The following is a 23,862-nucleotide window of genomic DNA, read 5'->3' as shown; positions in this document are numbered from 1 at the left end:
TTTCACTCTCAAGCTCCTTCAAAATCTGAGTATGTCGATTTTCGAGTTCTTGGTATTTTTCCTGTAGCGAAAACAAGATTTCATTTTGATGCTGAATCGCCAATTCTGCTGCTTGTTGCTGATCCTCAGTAGCGTGAAGCTTCATCATTGAAGAGTCTATCTCAGACTCAAGCATTTTTAACCTGTTATCATTCTCACACTTTGACTTCCAAAGTGAGACGAAGTTACTGCCAAAAAGATCTGTTTGCGATTCAAGGGCACACGTCACCTTGAAGAGATGATCAATGTAGCTTTCATACATTGATGACTGCAATCTGAATTCATTCATCGTCATGGTTAAACTAGATACGGCCAATGTCATGGCTTCCCTCTCTTGCAACAGATTTTGATTGTCAGCATTGAGTTTGGATGCCTTCAGCTCCGCTTCTTGGTAAAATATTCTCAAATCGTTGCATTCTGACGTTAACTGCTCTACAGCACCTTGCTCTTGCATCAAGTTTTCTTGTAATTGAAGAATTGTTGAATTGAAGTCTTGGAGTTTTTCCACATTGACAGCATTCTCAATGGTCTGAATCTCATTCGCTGTCTGTAGACTCAGTACCCTATCGTTCAATGTGTTGACCTGGTGCTCAAACGAATTTCTCCTGAGAAACAACTGTTCTGTCCCCTCTAGACAGTCTGCAAGTTTTGTTTCGACTGTAATTATGAGATTTTCAAGCGTTGTGAACATGACATTCATTGAATCCTCACAGTCTTTCGTTTCCTTGATAAAAACATGAAATTTTGTGTTCTTATCTGCAAGTCTTTGAATAGTTTCTTCAGTCATGGATTGAAATTCTGCAAGATCCTGTGAGATCAATCTGACATCGAGCAGATCGCTCAAGTTTTCATTTGCTTTCTTTCGTGCAACCATCAAAACCGACTGTAAGGAATTGTGGTCATCTTCAACTTTCTGATATCTTTGTAGAACGTCCGCATACATACTGAACAAATTCTGCAATTCTCCTTTTTGTTGCTCGTTCTCATCTTTATGAATTTCAATCAATATTTTGAGTTGATTGATGTATTCTTGTTGTGATAATTTCTCCTTTTTGAGATTTTGACACTCCTTTTGACAACAGTAGAAGTTTTGTAAGAATTTATCGATTTTCTCAAAAGAAAATTGAATTTCGTGTAAGGATTTTTCAAATGTATTGGTACAGTCAGAAATTTCATGTACAAGTTCCTGAAGTGTAGCTGTCAGCGCACTAGTCTGTTTTGTGTATGCTTCCAAACTTCCGACTCGATCCAGTAAACGTGAATTTTGTAGAAGGAGATCCTCAATATCCGATTGCATTTCCATGGATATTGATGGAATAATTTTGTCTCTGCACTCAAATATTTCTTGAACTTCTTCTTCAAGTCGAGCTTTAAATGTTTCGAATATCAGTCTGAATTCAACGTTCTCTTTTTCTAAATGATTGACCCGCTCATTCTTCTCCTTTTCCTGACGCGACATTTCACGTTCATATCTCTGATGAAGATTCTCTACGAAATGATTCAACCGATCAACAAGCTTAATTGACTCATTCGAACGTTTGAAAACATGTGAAGGCTCATTAACCTGAAATGCGTTAAAGAATCAAACACATGGAATTCAGATGAGGTACCAGAAAGGCCTGCTCCAATGCAACAATACTCTTACGTAGCTCTGATCGTTCATCCAGCATCGAAGCCCTTTCTGCTTGGAAGGATTGAACTTCATCTCGACATCTTTTCACTTCATTCTCCATCTCCTGCATTTCTAGATTGTGATGTTTCTGGGTTGAATCAAACTGGAGCAACAGTAAGAACCAGCAGGAGAAGCGCGCATCCTACCAAACTTTCATTTCTTTCATTGGCTTGCCGGTAGCCTTCCAATTGTCTTTCCAAATCCATGCAACGAGTCTGCACAGTCTGTATTTCCTCTTCAAGCTTCTTTTTCTCTGATTCTGCTGTTGCCAACGCATTGTTGACAGCTTCCAGTTGCTAATATTTTCACACATTAGAACGAACAAGATCCAAAAATGATCTCACCATATTGGAATGAATCAATTTCTGTCTTGCAACAATGAGTTCTTGCTGTGATTCTTCATTTTGATTGTCCAGAGCCTTGGTTTTTGAAGTTGTCATTAGATATCAAACCAACAATCGTCCACTGTCTCACCGTGTTTTCAAATTGAAGTGCTGCTAAACGTTCTTTGACATCCTTACATTCAGATTCTAATCGGATATTCTTCTCGAGTAAGTTCTTCAGAGATCCTTGTAATTCATCTTGAGTAAATTTGAGTTGCTTCTTTTCCACCTCAAACAAGTCGTTCATATGTGTGGCTTCCTGAAAGCATGTCAATCTCATGATATCGCATACATCGTTTTTGCCTCCAATCGTTTTGCCAATGTCAAATTCTCATTTTCAATTTTGAGGAGACTTGCTTTCAATTTCTCGTTGTCCTCCCTTGTATTAAGCATGTCGTTTTGTTCCTGAGAATGTGGTCAAGGAGAATGCCACCATCAAACCAAGTAAGATACATTCAGTTTGTGTTCTGTCCGATCATTGTTTTGTCGCCTTGTAAGTTGAACAATAAACTTGGTTCCATCGCTCTCCAGCTCCAGTTGCACGCTGGTCCCACTTCTCCCTAGGATTGCTTCTTTGATGTGGTTAAGCGGCAGGTATTTCACATCGCGTCCATCGACTCTGATCAGCCAATCTCCTTGCCTGATTCTTCCATCCATCTGTGCTGACCCTCCTGAAAACACTCGAGAGATCTGAGGATAACAATCCAACCAAGAGCTCTGGCGCGATAGCGATATCCCCACGCCCACTGTCAAAAGGGATCAACCCTCCTCAAGACTCGGCGTGAACTACAAGACTTTTACCTGCATCGCAACTTTCTGCCGGCGTCTTCACCTCAGCATTGCGGTCGAGCAAGCTCTCTTGCCACATGCTGCCACCATCGCGCTTGCGGATCGAAGCCATCGATCCGCTCGGAAGTTACAAGCGCTGTACCTACCAGTATAGGGGGTGGGGTGGGGAGGCCACCCAGGGTTTTTAGGCGAACAGGAAGGGGTGGGTGACCACGCAGGGTTTGACGGGGTGAGGGAGGTCATGGGGTGTATAAAAGAGAGGGCAAGGGTGTGCTTGGTTAAGGTACAAAAGGGGGGTAGTCGAGAAGTAAAACAAGGGGGTAGTAGAAATGAGAACAGGGTGGGTAGTTGGTCGGGGCGGAGAGCCTATTTCGGCATCGAGAATGGCGGATGAAGAGGAGATGAAGGAGGATATCCGGGAGGGAGATGGAGCGGCGATTATGATGCTGAAGAGCGAAAACAGAAGACTGAAGTTGATGCTGGACAGGAAAGAACGGGAAATGTATCTCATCATGAACTGTGAAGCGTAATCCTGACTTTGTTTGCAGCCACGACATTCAGGAAACTCTCTTTATCAGTGATCTATCCGAAGAAAGGAGTACGTGCAGGCTCTAGTATATGCTGCTTTCTAACCTGAGGTCTTTGCACATATTCTGCTTTTCTCCAGTGGTTCAGCTCTCATCTAGTGATAACCACCATCCGCAAGGCGCTGGGATCGGGGAGGTCTTACCAGTACCAAACCTTAATCCGCATGAACTGATGAGCATACCACACAGGACATTGAGGCATGGTGGCAATATCAGACTAAGATCACAAGAAATATCTGTGCTATTGCCAACAAATACAAGGAACGTTGTGTAATTCTTCAAGAGAGGGTCTCCTCACATGCCCAAGCACGGTGCAGTGCATACTTTCCTTGTATTTCCTAATGCACTTGTCACAGGTGTGATCCTGTTGATCAACGCACAAGAGAAGACTTTCAGCGAACTCTGAATCAACTCCTCATTCAAAGAAACTCCTATTTAAAAGGTGGCTGCCATAAAGGAGACTTGCGCTGAAATGCCCCATCATTTCCAGGCATGCTTGAATCAGAACAGAATAGCAAAAACTTCATTTTGAATCAATGGTTGAAGATGGCTCAGCGCAATTCTGATCCTTCTGATTCAGGCATTTGAAGAATTCAGCCATCTTTAGGACTGACAAAACCCATAGAGAAAGAACACGTCGACGATTTGAAGAACGAGATCAGTGTTTTGATGAAAACCATCTTGACATTGAACGTAAATTTGTGTCTCTTGTTTCTCCTCCCTCATGAAAGATCTCAGGAGGAATTGTTTGAGACAAGGCAGGCAAAAAAGTCATTGAACCATAATACAGACATGGTTTATTTGAAATGGCGAAAGATGAGTAATAACTGTTTTCTTGCAGTTGCTCAGGGACACGATAGAGCAAATGAGGATAAAGGAAGGACTTTTTATGGAGGAATTGAAGAGCAAAGAACAAGAGAATGCAAGACTTCGTGAGGAACTGAACGTCGAGAGTGGAAGTCTGAGAGGGATCTTGCAAAGAGGGCTTTCAGTGAGAGAACAATACAGCCCTGAGGATATTGATGTGCTATATCAAACGATCGAAGAATTCTCGTGGTGGAGAAGTGTCAGTGATGATAGTTTGATAGACGTGAAGATGAGACTTGACAATGCGGCAAGGGACCATCAATTTGAAACCGAACACTTGAAGTCTCAAATTTTGGATCTTGAAGGACAGCTTGTAAAAATTTCAGGTTTGCTTTCAAAATCTGTTCCAATGAAACTGAGACTCTCTACAACAGAAACCCTTACCAACGAACAATTGAAAATTGCGAAGCTTGAGACTTCACTCTTCGAATATGGTTTTTATAGCAATGGACATGTTGAATCAAATTACAACAGCAAGCTTGTTTCTGATCTTGAAGATAAGGTTACACTTTCTCGAACGATCCATGTGAGGGAAATAAATTTGGTTTCTGCAGGTATCTCAGCTAAAACTTGGGATGAGCAGTATCAAGAAGGGCTTTACTCACAATGACATCCAAACCGATAGTCTCAGCCTGAGGCAGGGAATGGCTTTGCAGGATCTGGAATTCGAAATTGATAAGCTCAGAAGGGTAGAAAAATTTGATGAGCTCACGTCTAACAAGCAATCTACGATTCCAGATCGTGTGTGGATGGATGAGAAAAAAGCTCATGAAAACACGAAGTGGAAACTGATTCAAGCAGAAAAATCTCTAGCTTTGTCTTCGAAGAAGATATCTGAATTGGAAAGTGCCATCGAAGAGCTCTCGGAGGCGTTCCTGGAGTGGAAAGTCAGTTCGAATATGACTATAACAAGCGACGTCTTGCAGCAAAAGGTACTTAGCCTCGAGGCCGAGAGAGACCGCCTCCTTAATCTTCACAATGATGATGTGATGAGGATCGAACGTCTGGATTCTTCATATAAACGTCTTCAGAGTGATTATTTGTCCAAGGAAAGAGAATTGAAAGGGTCTGTGGACTATCTCTCAGCTACAATTCCCGAATTTGGATCATTGAAAGCGAACAACCGCATCCAAAAACTCAAAATTCAAGAGATGTCACAATTGATCGCTACCAAGAATGAAGAGATCTCTCGTTTGCACCAGGAACTTCAAAGAGCATATACCGAAAACGCACAAACAGAGCACAAGCAACATGATTCGGTTGACTGGAGCAAAATACAGATGGTTTCTGACAAGAATGCTGAATCTGAGCTGATGATTCAAAACTTGGAAGAGAAGTTGGCGGCTTTTGCTATGGAGAACAAACATTTAACCAGCGTAGCATTCGAAAAAGAGCTGTTATATGAACAGAACAGAAAGGATCTTGAATTGAGATTGCTCTCAAGCAATGAAAGTCAAGCCTTGTTAAAAGGGGAGTTAGAAACGCTTGAAAAGAAACATGCGTCCGTGTTGAGCAGCTTGTACCTGCTCTCGAACTCATTGCAATCTACTCGCGCAAAATTCTTCAACGTACTGTCTCCCTTGGATTTTGAGATAGTGGACACAGCAGACTTCGAGAAGCTCTCGCAGGTTGTTCAAATCGAAGCCTCGGACCTTGTCTCACTCTCCCTCGACCGTGAGCGAGAGTGCAAAAATCTCCGCGCCACCAATGAAAAACTTGAACGTCTGAATTCAACTTCGAATGAGAAGTTGAGGCAGGCGAACAGCAAGATCTCAGCGCTGAGACAGGAGGTCCAAGACTTGCACCAAGAGTTTCTGTCCATCCTCAACAAGAAGAAAACTGCGCTTGAGGACAACTATCATAAGACCAAGAAAGAGCTGGAAGACACTCTCACAAAGAAATCTGAAGCTGAGGACGAGGCCACCAGACTGCAATCGGAATTGAATGAAATGGTGGAGGCCAATGAAGTGTTGAAGCAACAAGTAAGGCTTCTCGAGGACGACCTAGTGATGAAGTCCAAATCTCACCTTGAACAGCTGGAACACGAACGTCAGATGCATCAGGATGTGATAATGCAGAAACAAGAAGAGTATGAGAGGCTATCCGTTGCCTTCGACTCTCTCAATGAAATGCATGACCGAGCACTTGAGATTCAAGAAAAGACCAGAGTCTTTGCGATCAAGAAGTCACAACGTTTCTCGTTGCATCAACATCTGATCTTTTGGTTTCACTTCACTTGGAGATTGGCTCAAATCAACCACGTTAAGGACAAGATGTCGTTTTATTACAGCATGCACTATAAAGCAGGGTTTTTCAAACACTGGAAGTCACATTCCAAGTTCCTTTGCTATTCCAGGAAATTGATTGACAAGCTTGAGAGCATTCAGTTTACCTCAACGAAAGCATTTGTTTTCAAAATGTTTTGGGTTGTCACCCAACAAGAAAAGGCCAGGTATCAACTTACTTCGTCTTTTCCCGCCTGCCTTGATCTGATGCATTCGCAGGGATTCAGTGGATGCGGCAAACAACAAGGCTTCTCTGAAGGCAAGCCTAGCTTTGGAGGAGATATCCACGGCCAATCAGCACTGTGAAGCCACCAAACAGAGTCTTGCTGAGCTATCGAGTGAGTTTGCATGCTATTTTGAGGTTGCAGTGATTCCTTTTGCAGCAAGAATGAGATTCAAGCGCAAGGCACTCATAGCATACAGAGATTGGTTCGCTGAAGTCCTGCGGCAGCGGAGCCTCCGAAACATTGAGAAGCGAATAAGCAAGGGAACTTATCTCAGTCAGGTCCGAAGGTCTTTGCGAAAACTGGAAGATTACAGTTCATTCCGAGGACACCTTGAGTCGACCTTTGACATATTGGAACGGACTGTACTGAAAAGAGCCAAGACACACACTATGGAAGCGCTGAAATTGAGCACGAGGAGAATCAGGAGCATGAGGATCAAGGGCCGGACGTTGAGCGAGCGAGCAAACACGAGGATCTTATCGGAAAGCTTCTCCAACTTTATGTCAATCTTGACGGATCGACAAGTTAGCCGAAAGATCAAAGAAGCAACTTCATGCAGTGTAGAGTATCTAGTGGGGGAGAATGTAGAGTTGCAGCAGCGACTGGAGGCTGCCGAATCGTCCCTTGCGCATTCGCAAGCACAAGAGGAGAGGCTCGCAGAGAGGCTTCAAAGAATCCAGGCGTTGAAATCGCGAGCAATACAACATGGCGTCGAAACCACTCTTTCTTCACTGAAATTCAAGTATTTCAGCAATCTGCGCTTCTCCTGCCTTCGTTCTAGAATTGTCAACACTTCTGTGTCCGAGAAACAAACATACTTCCAATCTTGTTACCTGCAAACAACGCTCATCATTTGGTACCTTCAAGCAAGATACTCCCGTATGGCTCAAAAATTCTGTGAAAAGCAAGTTTCGTATCAGAGAAACCAGAAGAAATGGCGAACGTTTGAATATTTCTGCCTCCTTCTAGAGGGGAAGTCGATCCGGGACGACATGACAAAGGCTTGGATCGACACAACAGAAGAAGCAGAGAACTACAAACAAACCTCAGCTGAGATGTTTGCGCAACTTGTGGAAGTTCAAAGGCTGCTGGACGATGAGAAGTCAGCGAGAGAACTGGCAGAGCAGCAGCTGGAACACAGCTTGAGCATAGGAGAATCCTTGCAAACAAATCTGCTCGCCACCGAACAGCAGGCGTCCAGCCACCGAGAAGAAGTCGAGGAGCTGAAGATGGTGAGTCCGAGTTGCCGAGGATGATGATTGACACGAACTTTTCCCTCCACCAGAGGCAGAGCGGTTACGACGTGCGGATCCAGGAGCTGGAGCGCAAGGTGGAGGTGCAGGACGCAAGCCTTGAGTGCCTACAGGTGAGGTGGAGGGAGGCTGGCGGTTGGCTCACGAGGGCACAGGAGGAGCTGCGAGTGCAGAAGGAGGCGAAGAAGACGTTCTACGAGGAGAAGAGCGAGTTGTTGAGGGCCAAGATCGACTTGGTCAGGCGCAACTGCGAGCTACAGAAGCAGATCTCCTTCATCAAGGTGACGGACCTTGACCTGCCTCCCTCATCCCTGACGTGCTGCCAGAACGAGAACCAATTCGTCGAGCTCGAGCTCCGTCGACTGTGGGAGCAGCTGCAGGAAGCTGTAAAGGAGACGCCACACACTCACTTGCACCTGTTCCTGGATGTCATGAATGCTCTCTCCTCTCTGTGTTACTCGCCATCGCAAGGAGGGGAAAACGACCCAGCGGCGAAGCAGCTCGGCCCTACCCTTGAGCAACCTCGAGGAGGGCGTGACAGCACAGAGGCGTCGCAGGAGCAGCAAGTGGCAGACGAAGGCGAGGGGGACGCGGTAACAGCAGGATCTGAAGGAGACGATGCAACTTCAGAACACGATCGCTGGGGAGGACAAGACCTTGTCAGGCTCGTTTGAGAGAATGAATAACAATTAAAGATAAATGAGGTCAAAACGCTCGTGCAAGCGCATCCAACGCTCCTCACAACCCAGCCAACAGCTAGCTAGGTCGACGGAGACTGTGACGTCATCGCGGTGGCTGCCTGCTGCAACCACTGAGAGATGTCAGCGTTGCCGTGGAGGACGACGAACGGATGCCCGATCAACATCTCAGCGTGCGGTCTCTGCTCAGCCCTGACGGAGCGACAGCAACATCAGCGGGAGGGGAAACAAAGACGTCAGCATTACCTCTTCACGAGCATCTGCGATACAAAATCTCGAAACTCAGGAGAAAATGTCTCCGGGAGGGTGGGAGGGTCTTCATCAACGATTCTGTCCAACAGCTCAACAAGTTCCAAACGCCTCCCAGGGTCCGAGTAAGGGAAGGTTCCAGTGGCGACTTCCGCCAATGAGATGCCTAAACTCCAGATGTCGCTATTCCACACATACTGCAACCCTGATATCCTGACAAACAGCATCGTCACCCCTCTGTCCACATAGGATCAATATGAGATAAAACCTTTCTGGAGACATGTAAGTAGTAGAGCCAACCCAGGTATGGGCAGGATCAAGAGTGTTTGCCAACTGAGTCGACATACCAAAATCACATATCTTGACCTGCACGATAGTCATCAATATAACATCTCTCTTCGGTGATATGAAACCTGTCCCTTGGAATTCATGAGTAAGTTTGAGGGCTTAATATCTCTGTGAATCATTTTCCTTTCGCGATGCAAGTAGACCAGCGCGTCTAGCAACCGGCTGCTGGCGTATCCAACAACCTGCTCGCAATCAGTCTGGCAGCCAGGTGAAAACTTCAAGGGCATTCACCTCCTCCGGAAAGGCCCCCCCGAGTGTCATCATGTCTTTGAACGATTTGAGGTCCATGTACTCGCATGCTATTAGAATTGAGCTCCTTGCAGGGTAGAACGCGCATCCCAAGAACTCAGTAACGCACGGATGTTGGCATGAATACCTGACCAACGACAACATCAACCAACAAACACACCAACCAACATGAGCACTCACAAATTCTGCAACTGCTGTATCACGTTCTCCCGATCCTGCTCTCTTAGCTGCACGGGAATGGCCTTGAGCGCGATGTAGTTCCCGGTCCGTGAGTCAATGGCCCGCGTGACAGTCCCACTCGTCCCTTGACCAAAACACTTGAACGTTCCATCAGGATTCACCGGCACTTGGAAAGGCTCTATGGAAAGGATGGTCTCGCTGGTCATCGCTCCTCAAGGCTGTGGAGGCCGAGAGATCGCAGAGGAGTGGCAGGGCCCCCCTGGGCGACCCTTCTGCACAAATCCCCTGCTCTGTTAGGATCCCCCAAAACAAGACGGATGCTTCTTCGATGAAGACCTGTCAACTAAGTATAGTCAATCTTTCCAATCTGACTCTCCAGCATCGAGATGAGGCACGTTCAACACAAAACAATGGGAATCAGCTACTGATACAGAAATACGCATTCTTCCATATGGATCGGACGAGAGGAGTACTTGCTAAGTCTCCGGTCAACCATCAAAGGCAGCAACCTCATGACATGCTGTAAACATTTACGACAGGAGGAAAGTGTATGCAAACATGACGATTCAATATGAAACAAGGTGAACAGCCAAGCGAATTAGATCAGAAGGGCAGGAGGGGTTGGGGGGGGGGCAGGCAGATCAAGAGACCGCCAACACGCCTCTACCACATCAACATCACAGGACGATCTGGCCACCAAGCCACCGTTCTGTACGTTTACAACTCTCGCTCATGTAAAGACATCATTAACCTTCTCTTCTCTGCTCTGCTATCACCCTCTTTTCACAGCTTGCATACACCTTGCCTTCATCTAAGGCTTGAATTATCGGAATCCTCTCCTCCCTGCTTAGGTACCCTCCGTACCCCTCGGATCTACGAAACTCCACCTACTCCCCGCTAATCTCCACTGGAGTACTTGTCAAACCGCTGGGCCCATTAAGCAGGAATCAGTTCTGTTTCTACCTGATGCTGAACTAGAGAGGGGGCAAGCTGTTTGTCCTTTGAGGCTACTCCTTCCGTTCATTTTCTCACACCTCCTTCAGTACGGCTCTTCCTCCCATTCCTTTTTGTCATGAGTTGCCTCCATGCACCTTCACATCTTCATCACATCTTCATCACATCTTCATCACATCTTCATCATAACCGCATAACATCTCGAACTACATCTTCGTTCGCATCCTTGTCCTCATCCTCCCATCGCCATTTCCCTTCCTCTTCCATGTGCATCGCCCCTCCAATCTACCACCCCCACCATCAACCACACACCCCTTGGACCCCACCCACCTCTCTACACACATTCACTACCCCCACACTTGTCGAAAATGTTACCCCCACCCTACTCAGGAATCAGTTTTTTCTGTGAGATACCCTACTTTCATGACCCCCCCTTCTGCCTTCGACTACAACCCCCTTAATCTCCCCAAGTTTGCCAGTGAACCCCTGCCTGACCCTTTGACCCGCCACCCCTACCTCGTATAATTAAGACACCCACCCCCACTACCCGATCTCCAACTAGAAAGAAACTACCACCCCCCACCTCCTCTCTGGCCGTTTTTTGAAAATCACCCCAGAGTTCTCGACAGACATTCCGAAGGGGTAGGGTACTAATGAAATGGGTGGGTGGTGTCTCAAGATACCCCTTATTTCTCCCGGAAAGTACCCCCACCATAAATAGGTTTTATTCTCTGACAGGAGATATACACCCTAGAGAAAAAAATTTGCCACCCCCACCCGGTGAAAATCCTCGAAACCAGCTCGGGATACCAGTACCCATGCGGATACGCAATCACCCCTCATATGATAACCCTACCCACTGAATGACTGAAATTGGTGTTGTGAATGTGATGAAGGACCCTGTCATAATCAGTCATCAATACCGGTATAATGAATTACCCACCATACCATCTCGTATCGCCATTTGATCCCCTCCCCTTCCAATTTTTACTACCCCTGATTGGCAGAGGTTCATTATCCTTGTAGGAAGGTACAGCCTGTCGCCTTTCCGTACCACCCTACCCATCCAATGACCATCATCTATTCATCCTTTGAGGGGTCTAAAAAGGTTATGAGTACTGCCGAGGTCCCGGGCTGTAGCCGGTCGCCGGGCCCGGGCCCGGCGGAAAGTACGGATATCATTGCGGATACTCACGAGTACGGGGGAATACAGTTCGATTCCTACGCCCACGACCACAAGCACAAGCTCGTCTATATGGCAAACGAGGAGGAGGGAAGATGGAGCTGACGACGAAGATCTCCAGTCAGACTCTGAGGAGGAGGAAGAGGAGGAGACTTAAGAGGAGGTCGTGATCGCTGTGTCTGGCCTCTTCACTCGTAGACATGTGGTGGGCGCTAGCTCTCGAATTTGTCTTGATTGGCATCCTTTGCTGGATTGCTCTCAATCGCCTGGCCTCCCATCGAGTTCCATGGCATGTGATGACAAGCGTTTGGGGTTCTTACTTCCTCGTCCTGTCCCTTGTTGCGCTGGTGCCCATAGATGTACATCTTGTGTACGTCCAGCGATGTATGAACCTCCAGGTGTCCCAGGATGACCTGCGCGAATGCGACACAGGTTACTTCATGTCATGGAAGCTGCTCTACCCCGACATCAGTGACGAAGATTCGCTGAGAATCTCGACCGACGTGTTGAAGTTCCTGTGGTCTGCGGTGTACACGGGCTGTGCATTCAACGGGTGGATCCTGCTCACAACGCAGCAGCACTTTGTGGAGGCCCAACACTTCTCGCTCCTCCTGCGGGCCCGGCAGGCGGTCTACAACCAAGGATGCTTCTTCATGACGGTGGCAGCGATTCTCTCTGCGCTGTTCGTCATCCTTGTCATCTCGGGGGAGAACTGGAGGTACATCTTCCAGGGTCTAATGGGAGTTGGTAACTCGCTCATGCTGATGGTGGTTGCCCTTTTGCTGGGCTACGGGCTGGCTGAGTTTCCCATCAGCCTGTGGCAGGAGGCGCGGATCAACCCGAGCCTGAAGCGCTTCCGCTCTGATGCCTTCCTGCAGTATGTGAAGTTCAACAGAGTGGCGAGGCTCCTGGCCAAGAAGCTCACGGTGCTGTACAACCTGCGGAGGCTGGCCTCTACCTCCCTGCGAAACCTTGCTCCAGCCATCCTCAAGATCATCGACGAGTCTCCTATCGATGTGGCGGATGCGCTGAAGATGGACCCCGTGTACGGCCCGTCGTTCCCCGTCACAGAGGAGGACAAGGAGGCGGCGTTCTTGCTGCTGCTAGAGCAGGTTGAGCGCGAGAGGACTTACGGGCAGGCCATGACTGAGATCGACCTGTGGATTGAATCGCTGTCCTCTGCAAACCTATTGCCTTTTGGCACAGACATCCTGTCGCTGCAGGACACTCTGTATGACGCCAAGTTCCGAGTGCTCGCTGATGTGGACTATTTGGACATTGCCAGGATGCGCAAGAACACGGAAGAGGCTGCAGGTGAAGACAGGATCGCTATCATCAAGAAATCTTTAGCGCCCTTGCTAGAGCTAGAGGGTGAAGTCCTGCAGATGCTGGCTGAGGCCATTGTGAAGAGAAACGACGCTAAGATAGAGATGGACAAGAGGTTTGACGAGGACGATTTCATGGAGACGGAGAGTCAAGAAACGAATCTGAACCAGACAGCTGCATGGAGTACTGAAAGGCTCGTTGCCTTCAAGACTGAATTGCACCACTTGAATAAGCGATACCGTCGCGCAAAAAGAAAATTTGATCTTGCTGTTGTGAGCGCAATACTGTTAGAAGATGTCGTCGCAACTTATCAAGCGCTTCTCCCGTGGAAAGCGATGCAACATACTCTTTGGAATGCTTTCTTAGAGAAGGAAGAGGAGGATGCGTGGAGGGGCGTGGAATCGCCTGTGAAGAAGAGCTTTCAAGGGAGATGGGCGAGGCGGCTGGAAGTTTTGTGGTTCTTGAACAACATGTTTGTTGTCAGGTTCGTCAAAGTAGTTTCTTCGCTTCTCTGTGGGTTTTTGTCTATATGCATGCTGTGGAGCGAGCTATCTGTTGCCCCATGGATTCGAGATTATTTCTCGGAACCGCAGCAGGGATCTCTCTTGCTCCACCAAGTTTGCTGGGCATCGAAGTTGCCACCAAGTAAGTGACTAGCATGCGAGTATCTTCTCCCTTCCCCCTCTCCCTCTCCCTCTCCCTTCCCCCTCTCCCTCTCCCTTCCTCTGATCGTTGGTTCAGGCTGCCGCTCCTCCGACTCCACTCCAACTCCTCAAGATCCTTTCTCGATCGAGCCCTCGGTCCAAGTGATCATCATTTGCCACCTGTTGTACTTTATGAGGATTTGTCATTTCTCGCTGACGAGGCTGAGGCTATGGAAGGTAGTGCCGTTCAACGATTGCTCCCTCTCTCACTTTCCTGCCCTCCAGCTCTACGAGGTGATTCCCGGAGAAACAGATTCGCACAGTCTACTCGTCAACGCCTTCCTGGCTTGCCGCATAGTCCCCTCCATCACACAGAACTACCTGAACATGCTGCGTGAAGCTCATGAAGAACGAGAAGTTGGAGGCGAGGCGACAGTCTTCGAAAAGACCTTCTCGGCTATGGGAAGAGTTCCTTTTGTTGGCTCCAGTTTCGATGAGGTTTTGCCGCCGATCATGCTTGGATTCTTCATTCTCAATCTATTTTTCATCATATCTCGTCAGGTACAATCGCAGGCAGACAGAAAAATGTCTGACATGCCATGTCAGGTTTTCGGCAAGAGATTCGAGCTTTTTGCGATCCTCGACGGCGAGAGCAAATCCTTCACGGAGGAGCAGGAGAAGGAGGCGATCATCTTAATCGGAGAAGAGAGGAGGCGATATGAGAGGATATCAAACCTTGCCAACACTCAACGTCGGAGTGGTAGCGCCGTGAAGAAGAAGACTACCTTCGAAGCTGCTAACAAGACCCTCTCCAACGTCGCCGGCAAATGGCAGGACATGAAGAAACTTCTGCCGCAAGGTGCGCCTGCTCCTCCTGACCTTGTTGCCGTCATACTTGAGCAGGCGGCTTCAGCGATCAGTTCCCGCTGTCACGAGCGCTGCCGTACGAGAAGTCCCGAGCCACCACTCAGGACCTGGAGGCGGGGCCATATCCCCAGGCCACCTCAATCTTCAGCATGGTGAGCACCAGCCTTGCCCTCCCTGCCTGACGCAGCTCCCGCTCGCAGAAATTCAATCAGAGCGACAAGATTGGGAAGGCGAGTGATCAGTTCGTGAGGTTCGTGAAATCTATGAAGGTCAAGGCAAGGTGGAACATTTCAATACTCTACGCGTTCCGTTGTGACTGTAGGGCAGGTCGGTGACGGAGAGTGTGCGCGGCTATCTCTCCCGGCTCAACACTCGAGCTGGTTACTCTGTACAGATAGTTGGGTGAATGTTGCCCCCGGCTCCGCTGCTAACGCCTCGTGTAATGTTTGATATGTTGAAAGAAGGGAGAAGAGGTATTGTTGGCAGCTGCCAATTCTTCTATTATCAGTTGTAGTAAATCTTGATCATCAGAGTGGCTGTGGGTAGATGATGCCGACGAGTGTTTAAATGCACACTGTTAGGTCGATAAAGTTTCAAGGGCGGCTGATGACTATCCTGTAGAGGAATAGTTGCCAACAACCTCGAACACAGGCTTGTTGCTGGCATCTTCCTGCTCCTTGCTGTCCTTGCTCCATGCTCCCACGTTCGTGAGAAAGGACCCCAGAGTCTGATCCTCCGTGATGTATGCCGTTCGGCTCTTCCTCCAGAAATACCGACAGTCTGTTCTGTCCGAGTTGCACTCGAGCACCCAAGGATTCATTATCTTCTCCCACATGGTGAGAGTAGCGAAAACCATCCTGAGACAAATCAAACCGTCAGGCATGTAGAACATGTAGAAATTTGTCAGTGGATCAAGATTTCTTGTGTGCTTACAGTACACACGTCATCAGTTCCGACTCCACTCTAACCGGCCATCCCCTTCCCTGCTTTCAGCCTGCTCCTCCACAACGATCTGTGCCACGAGAACTGGCGGCTACTAGGCTGACAATCGACAGAACTCTCATCTCTCTATCTATTGACTGGCCACAGCTGATGTTATTCTCTATCTAATACATGCCATCATAGTCAAGATACTGAAGACGACTCAGTAACATTAAGGATGATACGGGTGATAAGGTCCATTGCGTGCGTGTGAACGCTTCAGGTTCTTTTTCTTTCAGCAAACCCATGAGATGAGTTTTCTTCTGCCTAACTCTTAGTAGTCTGTCGTCCATGAACGCTATCGCTCATGAAGTGACTCGTGAAGCCTCTGCCCGGCTGCCGCTACCCTGATGGTCTCCACCCATTATCGCAACGCTGCTATTTCCGGCAAAGGCTCACAAGTAGGTCAAGCAAACTGTAGGGCCGGTGAACGGTATCGGCGTCCGGCCGCGGGCGCGCCCCGAGCCGCCGCGCGCGGCCCGCAAGCCGGGCCGGGGGCGGCCGCTGAGCCACGGTGTCACCCGACGGTCACTCGCGGAGTCGGAGTCACGTCATGTTCGGCGGCCGGCCTCGACCTTAGTTGGTAACAAGACAGTTTTTGCTCAAGACCGAGTTTAATGCACACAAAACCGCCGCCCACTGAGAATTGAGGACGCCGCCCGGATCGTCCGGTCCGATCACCGGTCCGATCATCACTGATGGCAGATCAACGGTTCGGTCCGGCGGGGCCGACCGGCCCGGCGGGTGAGACCGTGCACCGTACTCAGGGTACGGTCACGGCAGCGTGACGGTGACCCGGCGGGGCCGCCGGCTCCCGGCAGTCCTCGACTGACTCACGGATACCCTCACGGATACCCTCACGGATACCCTCACGGGTATTGGCTTCCATGATGCAGTGCAAGGCTCGTGCAGGCATTGGGGCATGACGTGAGAAGCAGAACAGGAGAGAGATAAGGCTCCGATCCCATTGCCTTCTTCACTTAAGTTCTGCCATCCAAGGTCACCTACCGTCTGTCTAGGAACCTACGAGCAGTTGCCGTTGTTGTCACAAGTGTTCGATGTGAGTTAGCTAGGAGACTATGAAGCTTGCGCGAACCGGCTGGCTCATAAAGAGAGCTCTGGGATCCTCATTGAATCAGGCTCGATGCTTGAACAGCTTCCCAACAGACTTGAGCGGAAAATCGCTCAAACCCGAGAAGGCAGCAGAGACTTCCAGGCCAAGCACGCCAATCGACCGCGAGGCTCCGAAAAACAACAAGGCGCAAGGGATCAGAAACAGCAGGGGCACACAGTCTTTCGTGCAGAGTCACAACCTGGTCGATGGCAATGACGATGATGATGAGGTTCCGCTCGAAAAGCAACGGGTGAAGGCGGATGCGAGCTCAGCGCAGCCCCCGCGGACCCCCGTGCAAAGAAAGATTAACCTCGACAGGGCGTTTTCAGGAATCGACAAGTCAAAATACACCGACAAGCAGTTGAAGTACGTGTTGGATCAGGCGCAAGCGAGGGCGACAGACAATTCTCGGATGATTCCCTTCCAGGGCTGGTTGTGGCCAGAGTCTAACGGTCATCATCAAAAGCCGAGGGAATTCAGGGGCAGATCTTCACAAGCGTCCAAGTTCAAAGTAGACGAGAATACCACCTTTGTAAGTTACTGGTTGCCGTTGTCTGCCGCTTTCGTGTGACAGATGTTGTTGTCCAGAATACCAAGTTCTGGGATGCGGTTTTGAAATCAGTCAACCCGACAAGAGAGCTTCGCGAGATTGCTCGGGCAAGTTTGCAAGTGGGACCAGACGGCGAGTTTGTCCACCCGCACCTGGATTGGTTGGAGCAGATGATCCGGATCAAGTATTGCGATCCTTTCTCTGACAAGGCGGAGGATGAACAAGTGAGTGCCGCCCGTTGTCCAGCTGTTGTTGTCTATTGACGACTCTGTCCTGCAGATCGACTTCCTCTTGCGGTCCAAGGTGCTCATCAACCACGTGTTCCAGGTAATGGCGGCTGCTGCCCTCCTTCCTCCTCCCATTGTTGCTGACTGGCAGCAACAAGGTGGTGAAGCAGTCTCCCTGCCGCCTCCGAGTGCGGTGGGCCGCCCTGCTCCATGATATCGGGAAGCCCAGGACGGTCTCTGCTGACGCCAGCCCGATGTAGCTGCTCACGACCGTGACAGGTCTCAGTGGATCCCTCGGAAGAGAAGCTGCAGTTTCGCGATCACGAGTACGTCGGCGCGCTGATGGTGGACGAGATCCTGGCGGGCTACGGGTACCCCCCAGACTTTCGCAAGGAGGTCAGCGGAGGGTCTTGACCTGCTGCGAGGAGATGCTGATGGGGTGGGCAGGTTGCGACGCTGGTGGCTCGGTCGGGGAGGATCCGCCAGGTCGAGAAGATCAATGCCAACGCTGCGAGGAGACTCTACTCTGCCCTTGTACTTGTTCCCTCCGCTCCCTCCCCTCCTTACACAGAGTGCTTCAGGGACCTCTCTTCGACGACTTCCTTGACCTCTACCTGGCTGATTGCACAACCCTCAGTGTGAAGCGACAGGTAAGGATCTCAAGGCCGCGGCCTCTCATCTATCTTTGCGGTTTCCAATGTTTCCCTCCTCCCAAAATGCATCGATTTCCCAGACTCCTAAACGCTTCTTCTCCTTCCGTTTCCTCCTGTTCTTTCTTGTCCTGTCCTGTCCTCTTCCCCCCAAAGTAATTCAGAGAATCAGGTGGAGCACATCGACCGGGCTCATGTCATGCTGAGCAACGTTAGAAAGATCGTGCAAGAAGATCGAGTCGCCGCGCTCAAGTGGCCTCTCAACGGCTACGACGTGATGCAGATCACCGGGATCCAGGTCTTTCCCACCTGACGCCCCTGCTACCCTGACACGTGGACGACAGCCGGGGATGCACCTCGGGTCTATCCTGGCAGATGCGCGAGATGACTACCTCGCCAGGGGTCCCTACTCACACGGTATGCAGGAGGAGACGTGGGGTGTGAGTGTGTCTGGGGAGGGACGGGAGGGGAGGGGAGGGGAGGGGAGGCAGGACGCTCAGAGGCTCTTGTTGTGAAGACCCTGAACTCGCAATGCAGCGGAGGCTGCTGCTGTAGTCCAGAGGCTTTACAAGAAGGTCTCAACCAAGAGCATTCAGATGCTGCGCCAGGAGAAGAAGGAGGCGAGGTTGAAGAAAATCGATTGTGATCCTGCGCTGGAAGACCTGCACAAGATCAAGAGCCCCTCCTTCCAGGTCTACGCCTCGGACTCCTTCAGCCAGGACCGCCCTGTCTACGTCTTTCGCCTCCGCCTCCTGGAAGTCGAGGGAGGAAGTGAAGGTGCTGCGCGCATGGTGGAAGTGCCGTCGTACCTCAACCGGGAGCTCTTCCGTGACATTGCAGTGCATGAGTCTGCGGGGATTTACGAGTTTGCGCTGATCATCACGTGCGACCCTGCCGACCTCGCTGAGTTTCACTTGACCCGCCCTCTCGCAGGCACGCATTCGACTTCGACTTCGACGACGACTTCACCTTCTATCGACGGAAGAATCTCAAGGGCTGCCCTGGTAGTCGCACATGCTCGTCCTCCCCATCTCTGATGACCGTCGGAGCAGGAGCTTCAGCTGCGACGCTGTGCATTGAAGAAAAGAAAGGCAAGCTGGAGAGCTACCAGATCGCGGCAAGCCGTCGAGATGACCTAAAGGACTTCGCCATCGATCCCTCCAAGTTGGAGGATGAGTTTGACATGCTGATCCATGTGTCGGGACAGCAAGCCAAGGTAAGCCCCTCTACTGCATGAGTCGAGGAAGCGAAGAGCATGCGAGGGTGAGGGAGACTGAGCAGACGTGCAGGACTTGAACAAGCACCTCAAGGTTATCAACTATCGGAGGATCCCTGGGTGTCTTATGTCAGAGGAGGAGCTGGAGGATCTCAAGGTGGGAGAGGAGTCGCAGGAGGACGAGCGACTGAACTTGATGGCAGTGGTCCTCTGCGAACGAACCCCCACAGGAGGAGGTGCAGACTGACGACGTGACGGTAAAATAGTTTCCTCCCCCTCCTGTTCCTCTCTCCTTCTCTCTCCTCCTCTCTCCTCCCCCCCTCGAAATTTTCTCACACCCAATCTTCATTGCAGCTCGACACCCAGCAAGTCAACCTCGCCTACCCCCTGCGTACCCCCCACAAGGGCCCAGCCAGCCTCGCTACGACGCTCATCTGCCACCTCTTCGACCGAACGCGCTCCTGCATTGTCTTGGAGCTCCGGCAGGGAGGGCCCTGGTACATCCGGGTGGACCTGCTGGAAATCCGAAGACGAAAGGAGTACGAGATAGCGATCCCCCGCACCATCGCCAGCCTCGGACAAGCGCCGGATCAGTACGAAGAATCCTAAGCATCTCCTCCTCCTCCTCCTCCTCCTCCTCCTCCTCCACTTCTCCCTCCCCCTCCTCTCCTTCCGGCTATGAACGTCTTGAGCCGCTTCCTGATGACGCTGGCATGGTCGATCCTCGACCTCAGCGCCTCTGCCTTCTCCCTCGTTGTCAGTACCTGTACAGTAGAGTAAACGCGAAATTCGCCCTGCTCCTGCTCCTGCTCCTGCTCCTGCTCCTGCTCCTGCTCCTGCTCCTTCTCCTTCTCCTGCTACTACTCCTCCTGCTCTCTCTCCTCCTCACCCGCTCCTTTAGTTGTTGGCTTCCTTCTCCTCCTGGAGGACCCTGCAGGCCAGGAGGACCGGGTTCACCCTCCCCGTCCGGCACTGCGTTGTAGCCCTGGGGTCCTGATGCCAACGACGTCAGTAAGAAAGTGAAGGACAAGATGACGATGAGAGAGAAGAGGCAGAGGAAGAGGAGAGAAAGGAGGAGAAGACCGAGAAGAGGTGGAGGAGGAAGCGGAGGAAGTAGGCGGGGAGGAGAGGAGAGGAGAGAAGAGAAAGAAGATCACGGGACAGAAGTCATCCGAGATCTTCGAGGTCAACCTGGAGGTCCAGGACGACCAGGAGGCCCGCGCGGTCCTCGCCTTGCGAACATGGACTCTAGGTATGCGTCCGCAGCACGTAGATGGTCAACGTCGTGGGAGCTGAAAGGAGGGAGGTAAGCACCTCGAACTGACCACGTCTCCTTCCCCTCACATCTCAGAGATCGCGTCCTCGTCGTTGTCGAACTTTCTGTCGAAGCTCTCCTGGCTGTAAGGCACTGCATGCAACCATCGTGAACAAGGGAGTGGGGTAGAGGAGGGGCAATGCCGACCGGTGCCATCGGGGGTGTAGTAGATGTAACCGACTATGCCGTTTCTTCCAAGAAGTTTGCTTCTACCAGCCGCAGCTGACGAGAGGCAGACGAGGAGGAGCAGAAGAGATAGCCTTCCCTTCATTTCAATGGAGCATAATTATCCTCCTGAACCTGAATGGGAGGCAAAGGTCAAACACTCTGGCATTCATGTGAAGAGTTCATTGTCTTTCTCACTGTCTTCAAAAACCCCACCAGGACAAAAGAATACATGCAACACAAATCACAACTTTAATTTTACCATCGTTGAACAATCTAGCTCAACATCTTTCAGAATGAGTTCTTCCTGCTTTGCCTGATTCCTTCCTTTCCTTCCATTCCCCTTCCCCCGTTCTCCTTCGCCTCCTCTGATTCTTCTCTCCTGCCCCATTCTACCCTTTGTTCGTAATCCTCTTCCTCATCCTCATCCTCCTCTTCCTCCTCTTCCTCTGCCTTCTGCCCCTCTTCACCCTCCCTTGCGTTTCTCCTTGGCTAGCATGTCGCCTGTCCATTCGCGGCTGGATCCGCCTCAGATGTTTGTGACAAATTCCAGAAAAAAGATTGGGGCTTTAGGCTATGCTGAGAGAAGGCAGTGAAGGGAAGGAGAGGCGACTAAGAGAGGAGACAGGTGGAAGGAGAGCAGGCAGCAGACGAAAATGCGCATGAAGACATGTCGTGTGTAAGGTGAAGCTAGTTGGTATGAGCTGTAAGTTGATGCTAGTTGGTATGAGCTGTAAGGTGATGCTAGTTGGTATGAGGTGATACCATGTGAAGGAGGGCATGTCTTGACTCCGGTTGCTCCTTGACGCATGTCAGAAGAAACGAATGCAGCGCAAGAAGCAAAGAAGCGAGACGCTGCTCTGCTGCAGAGCTTCAGGCTGTTTCAGCGAGCTACCCAGGAGAACCCGAGGGACTCGCGCTCTCTCTTCGGGCTGGCGACGGTCCTCCACAGGATGGGGAAGTTGCAGTCAGCAGAGAGTTTCTACCGCAAGAGCCTTGAGATCCAGCCGGACAATGTCGAATGCCTGACGAACCTGTCGATCCTGCTCGATGATGAGGGGCGATTGGAGGAGGCGTGCTGCTGCATGGAGAGAGCTTTCACCAAGAACTCGCGCGACCTGGGAGTCCTCAGCAACTACGGACATCTGCTGTGCAAACAGAATGATTTCACCAAGGCCGAGCAAGTGTTGAAGAGGGCCCTGCGGCTCTGCCCGACGCATGTCCTCTCCCTCCACAACTATGCCTGCCTGCTGTGGAGGAAGGATCGTGACATCAGAAAGGCCGAGGAGCTTTTCGCGGCTGCCCTGCGTCTGGACCCTTCCCACGAGATTACGCGCTCAGCGCTGAGAGACATGAAGGAGGAGGAGGAGAAGCTCGAAGACGCTGCTGACTACCAGGCACGCCACCTCCTCGCTGAGATGGAGCAGGAGCAGTCCCAGGACTCGAGAGGGTTGAGGTGCAGGTGCCCGAAGCCGAGGGGGGTTAGGGTGGTGGAGATGTCGGCGAAGCTCTTGACAGTGACGTTCCTGGTGGACCCTGAGAACAAGTGCTTCCATGCATCCTCCTCCTCGCTTTTCCCAACACACTCCCAGCTGAGGGTGAACGAGCACTGCTATCCCATCCTGACGGTGCACGGGGACCTTGTCTGCTCTGTGCAGCCTCTGCCGCTGCATGCTGTCTGCGCGAGACTGGAGGTAAGCGTGAGAATCAGGTACGGGAGCAGAGCCAAGTTCAGCTCCTGGAGCGATCCCTTGACTTTCAATCGCACGGGCAAGGAGGGAGGGGAGGACGGGCAGGAGGAGGGAAGTACGGCCCCTGCCATGGCTGCTGCTCTCGACGACATTGCTAGTCTTGGCGTCCGGCAACTCGCTCAAGGCTACGATCCTCCTGCTGGATCGCTCTCCCCCTCCTCAGAGCTGACTAGACCTCGTCATGGTGTGGACGAGCTGCTTGAGAGCTCCAGAGAAAGCGGGTTCAGGGAAGCGGCGGCTGGCCGTACGATCCTCGACTCTGACAGGGCTCCACGTCTTCCTGGAATGCTGAGAACCAAGACAAAGTTCGCAGGCTTCCAGCATCCTCCGCTTGCCATGCGCTCCTGGCTGACTTCCTCCTTCGACGATGAGTGCTCTCCTCTTGCCCCTCTCGAGCAGAAAGATGTGATAAGCCCCAGCGGTGATGATGAGATCTGTGCAGGAGTTGCAGGAGGAGGAAGAAGTGAGGTCGGAGGAGGAGAAAGGGATGCGGCAGGAGGAGCGATACAACTACCGCAGGACATGGCTGAGAGCAAGGCAGCAGGGCACAGTGCCGCGGGTGGAGGGGTAGCTATGGATGCAAGGAGCGACAAAGGAGAGGACGAGTGCGTGATCTGCATGGAGAATGTGCTGTCGCATGTGATTGTGCCCTGCGGTCACCTGGCGATCTGTGAAGTTTGTTCGTTGCTGCTCGAGCAAGGCGTCATCGACAGATGCCCTGTCTGCAACGTGAAGTCTACCCCTCCTCACACGATGAAAGTCTATCGCCCATGAACTTCCCGGAAGTTCAAGTTCCAGGGTGCTCGGGTCTACCTGAATGACTCAGTGATGCAGAAACGGCGCCCCGGCGGGGCCCACTGAGTGAACTTCGCTGGCACCAGGCACGGTTCCATAGCTCCCGGAGTAAGGTCAGAGCTATTCAAGCCGGATTCGGACTTCTGTTCTCAGAACTTATCGGATTCGGAAGTTTGGCTGAGCCTCGAGGCTCAGAGACGGTCTTAGCCGATCATGAGTCACCGGGCCGTACAGAGTAAACTTGTTAACTTCTTATCCGATCATCTATCATATTATTTGCAAAAGTTTCACCGTACGG

At 50.7% G+C, this 23,862-nt stretch overlaps 6 protein-coding genes across 6 annotated transcripts; 4 read left to right on the top strand and 2 right to left on the bottom strand.

Annotated features, from left to right (window-relative positions):
* Positions 1-1,809: 1,809 nt before the first annotated feature.
* On the bottom strand, positions 1,810-2,995 carry GUITHDRAFT_100958 (hypothetical protein; the record flags this gene model as incomplete). Its single annotated transcript, XM_005840174.1, has 5 exons — positions 1,810-2,007; positions 2,056-2,130; positions 2,186-2,353; positions 2,536-2,840; positions 2,896-2,995. 5 exons carry the CDS (start codon positions 2,993-2,995, stop codon positions 1,810-1,812), a joined length of 846 nt encoding a protein of 281 aa, XP_005840231.1.
* Positions 2,996-3,768: 773 nt separating this feature from the next.
* Positions 3,769-8,776, top strand: GUITHDRAFT_132998 (hypothetical protein; the record flags this gene model as incomplete). Its single annotated transcript, XM_005840173.1, has 11 exons — positions 3,769-3,826; positions 4,096-4,163; positions 4,209-4,265; positions 4,312-4,663; positions 4,712-4,839; positions 4,892-6,789; positions 6,842-6,960; positions 7,006-8,081; positions 8,135-8,179; positions 8,216-8,383; positions 8,429-8,776. 11 exons carry the CDS (start codon positions 3,769-3,771, stop codon positions 8,774-8,776), a joined length of 4,317 nt encoding a protein of 1,438 aa, XP_005840230.1.
* GUITHDRAFT_150355 (hypothetical protein) lies at positions 8,738-10,171 on the bottom strand. Its single transcript, XM_005840172.1, has 6 exons — positions 9,827-10,171; positions 9,629-9,773; positions 9,463-9,579; positions 9,318-9,415; positions 9,047-9,262; positions 8,738-8,992 (listed from the first exon to the last, which is right to left on the bottom strand). Exons 1-6 carry the CDS (start codon positions 10,030-10,032, stop codon positions 8,863-8,865), a joined length of 912 nt encoding a protein of 303 aa, XP_005840229.1. The 5' UTR covers positions 10,033-10,171; the 3' UTR covers positions 8,738-8,862.
* Positions 10,172-12,163: 1,992 nt separating this feature from the next.
* On the top strand, positions 12,164-15,206 carry GUITHDRAFT_132996 (hypothetical protein; the record flags this gene model as incomplete). The annotated part of the gene is made up of 6 exons (XM_005840171.1): positions 12,164-13,934; positions 14,031-14,494; positions 14,540-14,792; positions 14,837-14,952; positions 15,001-15,080; positions 15,128-15,206. The coding sequence occupies 6 exons, from the start codon at positions 12,164-12,166 to the stop codon at positions 15,204-15,206; spliced, it is 2,763 nt and encodes a 920-aa protein (XP_005840228.1).
* Positions 15,207-19,375: 4,169 nt separating this feature from the next.
* On the top strand, positions 19,376-20,333 carry GUITHDRAFT_150354 (hypothetical protein). Its single transcript, XM_005840170.1, has 4 exons — positions 19,376-19,538; positions 19,612-19,695; positions 19,742-19,795; positions 19,893-20,333. Exons 1-4 carry the CDS (start codon positions 19,506-19,508, stop codon positions 20,145-20,147), a joined length of 426 nt encoding a protein of 141 aa, XP_005840227.1. The 5' UTR covers positions 19,376-19,505; the 3' UTR covers positions 20,148-20,333.
* A 1,494-nt stretch (positions 20,334-21,827) lies between these two features.
* Positions 21,828-22,340, top strand: GUITHDRAFT_64500 (hypothetical protein; the record flags this gene model as incomplete). The annotated part of the gene is made up of 1 exon (XM_005840169.1): positions 21,828-22,340. A coding segment is annotated over one exon (513 nt), but the record flags the coding sequence as incomplete, so codon positions are not given.
* Positions 22,341-23,862: the final 1,522 nt, after the last annotated feature.

Source organism: Guillardia theta (genome assembly GCF_000315625.1).
Source record: "Guillardia theta CCMP2712 unplaced genomic scaffold GUITHscaffold_6, whole genome shotgun sequence".
NCBI classification, from domain to species: domain Eukaryota; class Cryptophyceae; order Pyrenomonadales; family Geminigeraceae; genus Guillardia; species Guillardia theta.
Note: the sequence above shows the minus strand (reverse complement) of the source record. Positions and strands in the feature narration are given on the sequence as shown.

Bases quoted from the DNA above. Each gene is read 5' to 3' on its own strand.
- GUITHDRAFT_150355 (XM_005840172.1), bottom strand. From the start codon at position 10,032: ATGACCAGCGAGACCATCCTTTCCATAGAGCCTTTCCAAGTGCCGGTG. The intron at 9,580-9,628 runs GTGAATGCCCTT...GATTGCGAGCAG, and splicing joins GGGGGGCCTTTCCGGAGGAG to GTTGTTGGATACGCCAGCAG. The intron at 8,993-9,046 runs GTAATGCTGACG...TCGCTCCGTCAG, and splicing joins TCGCAGATGCTCGTGAAGAG to GGCTGAGCAGAGACCGCACG.
- GUITHDRAFT_150354 (XM_005840170.1), top strand. From the start codon at position 19,506: ATGCTGATCCATGTGTCGGGACAGCAAGCCAAG. The intron at 19,696-19,741 runs GTGGGAGAGGAG...ACTTGATGGCAG, and splicing joins AGGAGCTGGAGGATCTCAAG to TGGTCCTCTGCGAACGAACC. The intron at 19,796-19,892 runs GTAAAATAGTTT...TCTTCATTGCAG, and splicing joins TGCAGACTGACGACGTGACG to CTCGACACCCAGCAAGTCAA.